This window comes from Poecilia reticulata, chromosome 12, assembly GCF_904066995.2.
Source record: "Poecilia reticulata chromosome 12, P_reticulata-male-v2, whole genome shotgun sequence".
Taxonomy (NCBI): Eukaryota; Metazoa; Chordata; class Actinopteri; order Cyprinodontiformes; family Poeciliidae; genus Poecilia; species Poecilia reticulata.
In genome coordinates, this window is record NC_088841.1 from 21,113,029 (window position 1) to 21,126,960 (window position 13,932).

Consider the following 13,932-nt stretch of genomic DNA (forward strand, 5'->3'; position numbering starts at 1 on the left):
GCAGAGAAAAGAATTAGAAACGAACACCCGCTGTGAATAGACATCTGTGCACCACAGTGAACTATGTCCATGTCAATAATTAGGCCTGTGTCCACTCTGAAAGTCTTGGTGGGAGACGTTATTTCCCCAGTTAAAAATAAAGCCAGTCCAATGAAACTTCTATCAAACATTTCTGCTAGAAGGCTTCCTTTAAAAAAAAAAAAAAAAAAAAAACAGCTCCTCATTATGTGCCAAAGCCTCCAGTATCTACAGCCGCTTGTGTCCAGAATCTCGCTGTGCTTAGGTGTTGTTTATGGGTGAACATTTGGTGGAAAACAAAAGTGATGCCGTTATAAAATTGTGTAGGAGATAAAAAACTGAGTGGATTTTCTTTTCTAGCTTTGCCTCCAAGCTTAACTCTGCTAAAAGTAGAAGGGTGGACTGACAGAACAATTCCAGTGGATTTAAAAGACCAAAAGATCCAAACAAACAAGAGTCTACTCCCAAAGGTATTGACATTGTTGTCAATACAGGTGTGTAGCTTAACTTGCAGATCCTGCTCTTAAGGCCTGTTGGAAGTAGTTAAGATTATATACGTTTTTTTTTTTTTTTTTACCCTGTTAGAGCTCCAAGAGCTCCACCTGCATTTGAGCAGTTTTATGAGAAATTGATTTTTAATAATAATCATTTTCAGGTTATAATAACCTCACGCAGAAGTGTTTTGATCAACTTTAACAAATATGTGAGTGTTCAATTATAATGGCCTTATAGTCTATCATTCTCTAATATTAAGAAAACAATAATAAAAAAAAGACTGTATCTGACATCTGTTCCTAGGCTAATACACTTTGCTCTTAAGACTGTCCAAGATAAACTCTGTATTTTCAACAATCAATATTTGTATAAAACATGTTCTAGAAAACAAGCAAGCCAAAAAAAAAAAAAGTAATTAATGAACTCAACAAAAATTTGTCAGTATAACTAGGAAACAATGAGACAAAAATCCCATCTGGAAGCAGATGGAAAGTCAGCTGGACAACGACCCTTCAATAGAAGGATTTTAATCAAAGGATGTTCAGCAAAATCCAACTGAAAATCAGTGGCAAGACTTACAAATTGGCATTCACAACTGTTGTCCGAGCAATCTGACTGGGCTTCAGAAGTTTTGCAGAGCAGAATAAGGTCAAATTTAACCCTACAAATGCATAGATTTAGGCTGACCAATGCAAAGCATAACATCATCCTAAGGAATTAAACAAATTAGAAAATCATTTGACTTTTTTTCTACTTCACAAAACTGTACAACTTTTTAATGTACAGACTGTCAAATAAAATCCAAATAAAATGCACTTATGTTGTTGAAATGTAATAAAAATATATAGTCCAAAGATTGAGAAAAGGTAAAGTACTGTTAATATTTTTTTTGAATATTTACATAATGTACTGCACTTTGAGCCACGCTGCCATCTAGTGTTGGATAAACAGAATTACATCTATTACCTCGAAGACGCGAATTCCTTCAAACAACCCACAAATAAACGCATTTGGTCAGAGTTAGGGAATACTTTGTATATCATAATTTTAACAAGAGTCGACCAAATATTGGACGAGTACCGGTTTTTCTCAGTTGCTATGTATTTCATTTAGATCGTGTGCGCTTGCGCAGATGGGGGGCGGATTTGTTTTGCTGGACCCTGTAGGGTTTTGCATTAGAATCCACCGAAATGGAGTTTATGAGACACCGGCATCTTCGACGGTAAACCTTTCTGAGGTAAAGAAAAAAAAAAGAAAAAAACTTTACACGTTCATCTGCATCTGTAATAGCTGTTTTTGTAACGATACCTGTTTGTTCATAAGCTGTAGTATTTAAAACAGCCTCTTCCCAAGCGAATGCCGACGTAGTGATGGAGCCCTGTTAGCTTCAGTCCAACATGTTAGCTTTGACCCGGTGCAGGTTTGCTCTCTGCCAATAAACGACATGCTTGGGAAGGAGCAGTGATGGGGTTTATATACGTCGGGGTTTATATTTAGCTTTAACCCTGCCGTTCCTAAAATATGCACAGAAGCTGCGCAATATTTCCTATTCTCTTAGAAAACAACTACGTTTGGATTATTTTAGCTAAACCACTCAACTCAAATATGAAGTGATGTAGCCCTGAGTTAACACAAGGATGTTTTTTTTGCTTTCTATCCAGTAAAACGGATGATTAAGTTGTCATTGTTAGCCTCAAAAAATGATATGTAATCCCTAAAGTCTAGTGCTAAACCTGCCTTAGAGTTGAACGAAAACACTTGAAACTTGGATTGCTTATACAACGTAGCATAATATTTGAATTATAATGAATTTATAGATAAGAATAATAAATACTGCATTGTTTTAAGGCGTAATAAGACATTTTTATTGCACTAAAATAGGATAACAAATTGATATATATTTAGGGAAAGCACGACTAATCATAACCAATCTTCTATATTTATTTATAACATGTTAAGACAACAAAGCTTAAAACATATAAAATCTTAAAACTAAAGTGCAAGTTATTAAATATATATTGTAGAGTCTATTTACGCTTACTTTAAAACCAGTTCTTTGGTCAAATATGAAGACTAGCCTGAGCAAGTAGTAGATAAAAAAAAAGATTATCTTTACTGCACACACATGTTCTTTTATGTGAACGAAATTGCTGAACACAACACTGGAACATTAACAGTATTATACAGAAATGACCTTAACATTTACCAAATAATCCTCTTGTGTACGAGTTTCAGTGAAGTTCAAAACGATGGCCTGTTTAGAATCACTGACCCCACAAACCTGGTCAATTAATTTAACCTAATATTTTATTAATATTTTAAGAGTAGAAAAAAAAAAACATCCACTTGCTGCTTATGTAGTTACATGGATGAATTGATCAATACTAGGTACCACTTATAATGCATCGCCTCATGTTTCTGGAAAACTAAACACAGCATATCAGCACAAACACATATATCAACTGTCGAGATAGAGCCCTAAGGATTTAGTTGTTTATTTTGCAGCCTTAGAACCTGATCACCGTTCAGTCAATGAGTCGATTGTGAGATCCTCCGACAGCTGGATCTCAGGGGATTTCATTTGTATGCTTATTTTAGGTGATAAGGAATACTTACAAGAGGTTGTGGTTGGCTACAAGGAAACTTAACAGGTTCTCCACACAAACCCCGAGGCCCTTCACAGAGATAAGGATTCACGCTGGGAGAAATGTAATGTGAGGATCATGTTGAATCTGAAATAACAAATACAAGCATCTCTCATAAAATACTTTACCTCTTCAGATCCTTCATCCTTCATGGTTTTTATTGTCTAAAAGTAAATAAATCTGTGTGAAGATGTAATGTTCATCATACCGGTAACATGAAAATTAAGGCCGCTGAGCCTAGGAACTAAAATAAATAACTCCTGTAGACCTTATTCCCACAGCCGCTGTCAATGATTAATTAAATTGTTTAAAAGAGAACTTTATCGGAGTTTCCGAAGGCTTTACACAACTTCTTCACTCCACTCGCAGTGACCTCGCGACGGCCTACGAGAAGACGAAACCATGGGCAACACGAGCAGCGAGCGGGCTGCGATGGGCCACGGCGAGAAGGCTCAGCGGCGAGACAGCCGGGGGATCAAAGAGGGAGAGAGACCCAAAATCCTCATGGACAGCCCAGAGGATGCTGACATTTTTCATGGAGAAGACATGAAGGTATCCACTGATGTTTACTTTACTCAGAGGTACATTTCCTATTAAAGGTAAAAAGAGGATCCATCGTGTCTCTCTGATGTGTGTTTCAGGCCCCTCTAGAGAAGGAGGAGTTCCTTGCCTGGCAGCAGGACCTGGAAGCAGATGATAAATGCCTGACAGTTGACCGACCAACCGTTTTTCGCTGGACAGGGGATGGAAAAGAGGTCTACCTCTCTGGATCTTTCAACAACTGGGCCAATAAGATTCCCCTAATAAGAAGGTGGGGGCAATGTCCTAAACTCAGCTGCTACATCCCCCATAATTTAGTAATGTTTAATTATTAATAACTATACTTGCTTACAGTTGTATTTAAATGTTTTCTCCTTTTTTATCTTCCTTCCAAGTCAGAACACATTTGTGGCAATTGTAGATCTACCCGAGGGAGAGCATCAGTACAAGTTTTATGTAGATGGCCAGTGGACCCATGACCCAACGGAGGTAAGCTGTTACATCTGTTCAGACTTTTTTCTATTACACATTTTAAGCATTTAAATTTGAGCGCTTAGCTCTTTTGGGACATGGTGGTTTTTGACTTCTGCTGTTTATGATTTCTAAACTTTATTAAATATTTAGTCATTTCTTCTGGTAAAAATATTTAGTCTTTTAATCCATTAAAACAGTTTGTGCTCCTTGAGGGCTAATTACGTTCATTTACACCATTCAAAGTATAAGAAATTCAGTCATTATCACATTAGCATTTTAATACCTTTCCTTTTATTTATTTATTTATTTTTTTATTTCAGTTTAAATCTCATGTAAACTGGATCAAACTCTTTTTCTCTCCTAAAGCTGTTGACATCACTGTTCAGAAGAAGAGCTAAGTTCTAGATTTTCTAGAAACAAAATGTATTTTGTGGTCCATAACTTCCGCAAATACCAGAGTGTGTCTCAGAAAATGTGTCCCACTTCTCCACTGATCCTAATGAAAAAGTCAAATCAGGTTTTCAAAGACGTTTATAATGAACCTTTGCTTTTAACTCACTGCTGCTTCCACATTTTTTACACCTTGCAAGGATTTCTAACACACTTCTAACACACTTCTTAGCTAATTAGTGTTGATTCCCTCAGGTTATAGTTTTCACTCTACATTTGCACAAAGTGCAAATTCTCCAGTTATTTCTGGCACTTTTAGGTGTAGAATGGGAGGTCGTTATTGGATCAAATAATTAACTTGGGTTTCGGGTTACAGGGAATGTGGCATTGCTTTAACTGGCGGATTTCTTTTTGTGCCGTCTGTGAAGTTTATTTGTTTGACCATGTCATGACTTTTCGCAGCCTGTTGTGACCAGCCAGCTGGGCACCGTTAATAATATTATCCAGGTGAAGAAAACTGACTTCGAGGTGTTTGATGCTCTCATGGTGGACTCGCAAAAATCCTCTGACGTTTCAGGTGAGAGCTAAGAACTGATCACAAAAAAAAAAATCTCTGAAGCAGATTCAAGTTTATAAAAGCATAAATTTAATACCATGCAGACAAGTCTTTATTTTTTGTGTGATTACTACATAAATTAATTGATCATGCACTATAACAAGTTAAACTTTTTTTTTTTAAATACCATAAGTCAAGCATGAATGGCTTTTTTTAACGTCATGCCACTCAGTGTCTCTACCACGGTGGCCGACAGGTGCAAATGTGCAGCAACAGAGAAAACATGCAAACCAAAAAAAGACACGCACAAATGAAATGCAGCAAATATAAAAATAGACGCAACAAAACGCAAATGAAATGCAGCAAACAAAAAAGAGAGACGCAAACAAATGAAATGCAGCAAACAAAAAAGAGAGACGCAAACAAATGAAATGCAGCAAACAAGAAAAAGAGACGCAAACAAATGAAATGCAGCAAACAAAAAAGAGAGACGCAAACAAATGAAATGCAGCAAGGCTTAGCTTTAATCAGTCAAACCCATTTGCTCAGGAATAAATTAAGTACTTTATTGAACCAAAATATTTTACAGCTATTACCTGGCTGAATATCTGTGTTCCACCTCCACTCATAGGGGAAAACTATCGGGAATTTTTAAAACAATTTGCCGGGAGACATGGGTTTTCTCTCGGTGTACCGAACATGGAGCACCCGGCCAGCTGACAGCTGGCGAGGGGAGCTGACTGTTAATGCAGTGGGAGCAGACATCTCTGAAAACGTGGGAGCAATATTGGAATTATGTGATTTATTGATGAACCGATCAGATATTTCAGATCTATACATCTACACTATTGCCTAAAAACTTCGTAAAAAATCATTTTGTGTAATTTGAAGTGTAACACAGCACAAATAATTTTGCCGCCATTCCTGCTTTTCTGAACACCCGTTTTAAAGGATGCAGACCCTAAATTTGGACACAGCTGTTTTTTGTTCGACTCCCTCTAGTGGCCCCGAGCACTTCCGTTTTCAGCACTTTTTGTTTGCATCTTTTCTTTTGTTTGCTGCATCTCATTTGTTTGCGTCTCTTTTTTGTTTGCTCCATTTCATTTGTGGTTGTATTCTTTTTTGTTTGCGTCTCTTTTTTGTTTGCTGCATTTTATTTGTGCGCGTGTCTTTTTTTTTGTTTGCATGTTTTCTCTGTTGCTGCGCATTTGCACCTGTCGGCCACCGTACTCTGCATTTAAGCCTAAACTTTGACTAGACCACTCAAAAAGCTTGAGTGGTCTAGATTATAGACCACTCAAGACCACTTGAAGCACACTTCAAGGTGTGCTTCAAATGATTATCTTTCTGCACATTACAAGTTTCCTTGAGCTTAAGGTCACAAACTACTCTTGTGAATGTTCACCACTGTTCACCACAGTTCCATGTTTCCTCCACTTCCATATCGTAGCACTCACTGTCTGATGCACCACAGCCTCAGAAATGAAATCAGCTCATTTAAATCTAGACTAAAACCCACCTGTTTAGCGTTGCTTTTGAACCTCAATAAATGAAACACTAACCAACATTTTGATGTCTAATGATGGCACTTTGCAAGATGCAATGTTTCAGTTGCTGACTTTGTTCTTTGACTTTGTATATTTGCGTTTTTATGATGTGAAGTTCTTTGAACTGCCTTGTTGCTGAAATGTGCTATACAAATAAACTTTATTGATTTGAAATGACTTTCTAACTCTCTACAGATAGATTTCAGTAACTTTCTCATCTGATTTTCTTCAGATTGGATATGTTGCTATTTTATATATTTTTTCTTCATTATATCAGACAGTGGCTATTTAAGCGATTACTGGATTCTGCAGGCCAAACTGTTGCATTTGTTGCACCATGGCATAATGTTAAAAGTTTAACGGATGTGACTACTTTTGCAAAACTTTTTTGATTGCCTAATATTAATCAGATTTATTGTATTAGTCCAACCATTCTTTTTTTTTTTTTCTTTTGTTAGACCTGTCCAGCTCTCCGCCCGGCCCATATCACCAAGACGCTTATGTCCCCAAACAGGACGAAAAGTTTAAGTCCCCACCTATCCTCCCTCCGCACCTCCTCCAAGTCATCCTCAACAAAGACACTGGGATATCTGTAAGTGGATCAGATTTTAATCCAGGTTTGCTCTGGTTCTTATTTCCTTTACAGATTTTACCAAAAAAAAAAAAAAAAAGGTGTGATTGCTTTTCTTTATCTTTCTATATGTTTTAAACTACATGGCCTATTTAGACGCAGTGCATCTAATGTACAACATAAATCTGCTCCGGTATTTTTCTTTCATTTGTCACTTATTGTCTCTTTTTCCACTTTTTTATCTTCAGTGTGACCCTGCATTACTTCCAGAGCCAAACCACGTCATGCTCAATCACCTTTACGCGCTTTCAATTAAGGTACGGTTCATACTTGTCTGAACTATAAAAATATACATATATATTCTCTGTTGTCAATGTCTGCTCACTGTGTGACCGCTGGTGTGGGAAATCATTGTGAGAAATGACCAGCTTTTATGGGTATTTTCCCAGAAAGTGTTCACTGCCACCACGGATAGCAGGCATATGTACTGAGCCTGCAGAGTGGATCGTATCTGTGGAATGGCAGCAGTGATAAGATGCTGGCACAAGGATTGCAGGACAGACTGAAGGGCAGATCATTTCCCTCGCTGCACCACTCTTAAGTGGAAAAACAACCAGAAAGTGCATGCCAACGTATAAATAGAGACGGTAGTTTGAGGCTTAATGGGGGAAGAAAACAAACGAGCTGAGTTCACATGGGAGAAGCTAAACGTGATTTTCCACTTAAGGTAGGATGTGGTTGATAAGCTTTCGACTTTTTCCCAACAAAATGTTGAGTTAACGTATTTGTGTTGTCATTTTTTTTTTTTAATTTAATTTAAGGCAATTAAAGGCACCATAAATTAAAATGAACTAGCCAATTTCCATTCTGCTTATGTTTTTAATAGAAATTTTGTTCACAGAGACATCCATCCAGTTAATTGTTTTAATTGTTTTTGGTTGTTGTGTTTTATTTGGATATTTAAAAAACCTTCAACTTCCAGTATTAAGTGTACTCTAAAAAAAAAAAAAGTTTATTGGTCTTTGAGAGGACCAATAAACTGACATTATTATATCGTTGTCAATATGTGATTTGAAAACGGTCTCGAAACAGCAATATTAACGTTTATTGCAATAATTGGTGTATTCTTTTATTGTGACAGGTCAGGTGTTGTTGACTGCATTTACTGGAATCATAAGGATTTCACTCAGGAGTCCAGTCAGGGCGGCCAGACACAAATGGACATCACAGTTTTTAGATTTTTATTTGTAAAATCTACTGACAATTGTTTTATTCTCTACTTTTCAATGATGCAGAACTAGTTAAAAATTGTCGTACAAAATGCATTGTAATTAATGGGTGTAATATTAAAAAATGTAAAAAAAAGTTAAGGGATGCAAATTCTTTTTACACCCGATGACCTCAAGTTATGCAAGTGAAATGCTTGTAGATTAATCTTTCCTCTGTCTTGTGTTTTTTCGTCACAGGATGGAGTGATGGTGCTTAGTGCGACACATCGGTATAAGAAGAAGTACGTCACCACTTTATTGTATAAGCCCATCTAATGGCCACGTCTCATTCCAGCCGTCTGTGTATGAACTATTCACCAAGTGTGCAGAATGTTTCCTCCAATCGTTTTTGAGTGTCTTCCATGAAATAGAAAAATTAGACCAAACCTGTTAAAAAATCCCTCACCTGTTCACGTCAACCCAAGTTGAACAATGAATGAAGTGGGATGAATGAAGGACTTAATGATATGATTTTTATGAAGTATAAACATAATCACAAAATTGTAATTATTTACAGTTCGTTAGAGTTAGAGATGATTTGTTGTATTGAATTATACAAGTTGAAAGGCATTTCAGAGACATCTTCAAACATGCCAAACATTTCAAATAGTTATTGATGGCGTGACATTTAGCTTTCTAAACTTCTAGCATCAGCATTGAAATGCATTACAGTTAAATGTTTTACCTTTTTTTGTGTTGCAGGCAAAACTGTTACCAGTAGTGCTTGAAAATTTATTTGAAATATATATTTTTTAACATTAATGACCAGAATGACCTGTTGTTTTTTTTTTTTTTTTTTTTTTTCTACTTTTTAAAGAGAAATCCTCTGTCTTGGATTTAATCAAAACGTGACAATGGGGAGACAGACAGGTGCAGATGGGCAGAGTGAGGGAATATCAGAGTCTTATCTGGTCGCCAAAGGAGATTACTTAGAACCTCAAGCGGAGAGTTGTTGAATCTTATCAGGCTAAAGCCTCAGACATGGTCTCTGTCTGCATCAGTTTCATCCTCCGCTGAGTGAAGAATTGTGGGTAATCAGCCGTTGCTAACAGACCAGCCCCCTCAAAAGTAACAACCCAGTGCCTTCGGAGACGACGATGCAGTGTGTGGGTCGAATGCCCGAAGCAACACAGTGAGCAATACGGAGAAGGCTGCAGGAAGAAAAGTCAGTGTCATGAAAAGAGAGTATTGCTTTATTTATTTTTTATTTTTTTTAGTTTGTTAGAGTTTGCATTAAAAAGTCGGCAGACTGACGGGGAGAAAAAAAATACAACAAAAAAAAGAGATATAGAGTAAGAATAACATTTACTTTGAGGCAACAAAGAAAAGAATATTCTAGATCTTCCAAATAATCAATTATTTCATAAATTAAAATAAAAACAGAGAAGAGTTGTTAGATTTTCAAGCACTACTAAAAACAGATGAGCACTCTGATAGTGATTTATACTCTGCATATCTAGTTATTGTAAACATCCACCTAAGGTTGTAAACGTGTCAATTATTACATTCCTATTTAACATGCCTTTCCTTGTACATTCATTTGTAGGGATATTTTTTGCTTTGCAGAATATACATATGAAAAGCAATAATGATTTGGTGGGGCACTGAAACGTATTAAATCGCAACATATAAGTAGTTGCACTCATTAATCATGCTGATAGGAATATGTGTAAATAAGGTTCCTGTTTTCTTTCCCACGGTCGAGAAGACAAAACAAAACGTCACCAATCAAGAATGTGAACCTTCAGGTTACAGACTGAACATATGCACTGTGAGGCACTACTCTGTGTTCTCTTCTGCTGTTTGTGTCGATGGGGAAGTAATGTACGGAGTGCCGAGCACACAGGACAGAGTTAATATATTTTTTAGAGCATTTAGAGATTATATTATTTATATTTTAGCTGCTGTAGTTCATTCTGTTGATCCGGATTGTTTTTATTGTGTTGATTGCCTTGTATGGTAAAATCCATTTCACTCAATCAAAAGTTTAACTCTTGATTTGATGTCGAATCTGTGCACTAACATGACAACGTATCGGAAGAGTAGAACCGATACCACTGTCATATTTTCTTTATTTGTCTGCATGATGAAGATTAAATTGAGATCACATCCAACTGTTGACCTCCGTTTTGTTCATCAGAGTGCAGAATATTGAATATTCAGAGTTCAATTTAAAAAATAGTATTGTGATGAGTTCTATATTTCTTTTTAAACTGTGTTAGGCAATTGATTAATTACTTCTCAAGTAATGATGGGAAGAAAAAGGTAAACTATGTAGCTGTAAGCCTCACAAACCAAGTGCACCAGGAAATGATTACAAGAGAAAAGCTGCATGGCATACATGAAATCTGCCCTCTGGTGGAGGATCTGCGAACTGGAAAGTACCAGTTTCTGCTGCCTGCACCTTTTGTGAATCTGAGCTTCAAAAATAAAAAGGAAATACTTTTTTTTATTTTTTTTTTATAAGTCTTTTATTGTCTCACAAAATTCTGCTTTAAGTTCATCCCAAAATTATTTGATGTAATCTTTTAATTTGACTTCTGACTGGAAGTTGCAGGTGAGTTTTGTAGTGGTCCAACCAGAGCCACGGTTTCTATCGATTTTCCACCTTTTAAATCAAAATAAAAATTGATTCCTCTGTAGCTCCGTTCTTAGTCAATTAAAAATAACTTTAAATTTGCCAGATGCATGAATAATTTCTGTCTGAACTGTGTACCATTGGAGATTCCGTTGAAAAGCGATTGTGAAAATGTGTGCATCAGTTTCAGTTGTGATACTCTTGGTACGTTGGTAGATTTTATGAGTCACTGCAACAACATGCTCCAACAAGAGTTTGACATCTTGTGGGGGGAAAAAAGAAAAAACTTCCTCTAAATGTGTTTCCCCTTAAATGTTGAATAACTGGACAGCTAAACGCATGGATATGATAAGAACGGAGTGCATGTACACAAAAATCAGTCTTAATCTTTTAATTACTACAGAAAAAAAGATTTTTCATGTTTAGTTTCATTCAGAATGTAAGCAAATGTCATTTTGAATGAATTAGCGATGAGATTCTATGACTTTATGGCTGGAAGCTTGAACATAGGAGATCGGAGCTTGCATGGTGTGAGAAATCTTTAACCTTTGCACATGCTAGCTTGTGTTGTGAGAGTGAAATCGTGTGAGCTGGTGCTGTATGGACAGCTGACATCCAAGGACCCACACCTGATGTATATAAAGGGACTTAACGTTTGAGGGAAAGTCACTTTGCGACTCAAGCTTCTCACTCACAGAATGAATGCCTTTCAGACCGTCTTCCTCTTGGCTGTTGGTCTCTCTGTAGGTGAGTACAACTTCACAGAAATTGTCAGACTGTAAAACGTATTTATACCCCGTAAAATATTCAGTTTTCTCAAAATACAAAATGAAACTCCAATGTATTTTACTGGCTTGCTATGCGATAGCTAAACATAATGCACTTGCATTTAGTTAAAGTGCAAATGCTGCATTTCATTGTTGCTGTTCCTTTTTCTTCAATTACAACTGCAAGTGTTTTTTTCCCCAAATCAAGTTTATTTGTATAGCACATTTCAACAACAAGGCAGTTCAGAGTGTTTTACATCACAAACACATACAGTCATCCATTTTGAATTCTGTGTTTCGGCTGCTTTACAGTTTTCTGGAAGTTTGCCCAGATTAGTAGCGCATAGAAACTGAATGCTTGATTCAAAAATGTGTAGAAACATCAATGAGTTTCCTTCCGCATAACAGTTATGAGTGATTTTGTGTTGGTCTGTCACCTGTGACCTGTGTCACCAAGTTTCCAGTGATGATATGACAAAATATAAAGCGATTTAAAATTTCTAGATACTTTTTACCATACATATTCACATTTAAATCACTATCATGTCCTGTTATTTTCCTACAGCCCACTCACTGGACTACAAGGCTCTCCATCAGTTCAGGGCCATGATCCTGTGTATGTTGCCTGACAGCTGGCCTGCTCTTGACTATGCAGACTATGGATGTTACTGTGGATACGGAGGCTCTGGCACACCCGTTGATGATCTGGATAGGTCGTTGTTTAAGCCGCCTCACACTAACACTACTTAAAAATATTGCATAGTTATGTTTGTTTTAAAGATTGCAGTGCTTGACAGTTTGTTTGTTCCATACAGGTGCTGCCAGATTCATGACCAGTGTTACAGTGACGCCATGCAGCATCCGGAGTGCTGGCCCATCCTGGATAACCCTTATACCGAGATTTACTCCTACACCTGTGATGAGGCTAACAGAAAGCTCTCTTGTACAGGTGAGTTGACTTAAAAAAAACAAAAAATCTAGACTTTTACCCCTCGATAGTGAGATTGAAGCTGTTTTCCGTCATTTCAAGGTGATGACTGACTCCATCCGTATACACTTGCCACTTCAAGCTCTGCTCAGAAGTTGACAACTCTATCATTGCACTATTTTCACCAGTACCACCTGGCTGTGAGAGATTGAAAACTGACTGAAACTCTTGCTTTCTCTTTTCTAGACCAGAACGATGAATGCGAGATGTTCATCTGTGAGTGCGACCGCAAAGCCGCAGAGTGTTTCAGCAGGTCAGAGTGGAACCCCGAGCATGAGCACCTGCCAAGTGACCGGTGTCAGTAGAGTCCTGCACAAACAGCTGTGTCAAGGAAAGAATCTGTGCCACATGCATTTTCATCTGGCGTCATTCTGAATCACAGTGACCTTACAGGACCATTTACTAATGAGGTGATTCATGCGTGGCCTTTTAAGCGTCCATCCTTTCTCCATCTGGATGTTTCTGGTTGGACTTGCTGCTTCATCTCACCCTAAATGTCATCATCATGTTTACCCTCCACTTGAGTGTGATGGTAATTGCAATTTTTTAGTGCAGTTTGCAGTCAACAGAGGGCGCCGTTCCTCATTTATCCCATTAGTGTGTCGGAAGACAGAGAAAAGCATCAACTTGCTCCACAACAGTTCTTTTCACTTTATGTAACATAATTACAAATAATAAATGACTTTTTTTCCCAGAGGGAAATAAATGTTTTCTTTTCCATTACCTAAATCCTCGGATTTTTCACTTTCGAGTGGTCTATAAATTGTTACCATGACCTTAGTCATTTTTTTTGCCAAAACTGATTTTGACAACAGCAAAAAAAAAAAAATTACTTTTAGCAAAAAATGGCTTTAGCCATTATTTTAGGAAAGTGGCAAAATGTTAAACCAATCTTTATGTAACTATCCTGGTGCTTTTCAACTGATTACATCATGCTGGCAGCATGACTTGGTTGCAAAATGTTTACAACAATATTAAATTCCTGCTGCATAACTGAAAACAGCTTGGTCTTTATCTGTGAAAATGACATCAAACTTTAGAAGTTTCATTAATTTTAATTATGTTGTCAGTATCTGAATCATAAACAAGATGGTT

General features: G+C 37.0%; 2 protein-coding genes across 2 annotated transcripts; both read left to right on the plus strand.

The window, feature by feature from the left end:
* The first annotated feature begins 1,557 nt into the window (after positions 1-1,557).
* Positions 1,558-10,618, plus strand: LOC108166788 (5'-AMP-activated protein kinase subunit beta-1). The gene is made up of 8 exons (XM_081613632.1): positions 1,558-1,750; positions 3,528-3,710; positions 3,800-3,969; positions 4,094-4,187; positions 5,025-5,139; positions 7,124-7,257; positions 7,485-7,553; positions 8,703-10,618. Exons 2-8 carry the CDS (start codon positions 3,561-3,563, stop codon positions 8,778-8,780), a joined length of 810 nt encoding a protein of 269 aa, XP_081469758.1. The 5' UTR covers positions 1,558-1,750; positions 3,528-3,560; the 3' UTR covers positions 8,781-10,618.
* A 151-nt stretch (positions 10,619-10,769) lies between these two features.
* Positions 10,770-13,837, plus strand: LOC103473985 (phospholipase A2-like). Its single transcript, XM_008424683.3, has 4 exons — positions 10,770-11,829; positions 12,415-12,562; positions 12,665-12,798; positions 13,024-13,837. Exons 1-4 carry the CDS (start codon positions 11,781-11,783, stop codon positions 13,140-13,142), a joined length of 450 nt encoding a protein of 149 aa, XP_008422905.1. The 5' UTR covers positions 10,770-11,780; the 3' UTR covers positions 13,143-13,837.
* Positions 13,838-13,932: the final 95 nt, after the last annotated feature.

Bases quoted from the DNA above. Each gene is read 5' to 3' on its own strand.
- LOC108166788 (XM_081613632.1), top strand. From the start codon at position 3,561: ATGGGCAACACGAGCAGCGAGCGGGCTGCGATGGGCCACGGCGAGAAG. The intron at 3,711-3,799 runs GTATCCACTGAT...TGTGTGTTTCAG, and splicing joins TTCATGGAGAAGACATGAAG to GCCCCTCTAGAGAAGGAGGA. The intron at 7,258-7,484 runs GTAAGTGGATCA...TTTTATCTTCAG, and splicing joins ACAAAGACACTGGGATATCT to TGTGACCCTGCATTACTTCC.
- LOC103473985 (XM_008424683.3), top strand. From the start codon at position 11,781: ATGAATGCCTTTCAGACCGTCTTCCTCTTGGCTGTTGGTCTCTCTGTA. The intron at 11,830-12,414 runs GTGAGTACAACT...ATTTTCCTACAG, and splicing joins GGCTGTTGGTCTCTCTGTAG to CCCACTCACTGGACTACAAG. The intron at 12,799-13,023 runs GTGAGTTGACTT...TCTCTTTTCTAG, and splicing joins CAGAAAGCTCTCTTGTACAG to ACCAGAACGATGAATGCGAG.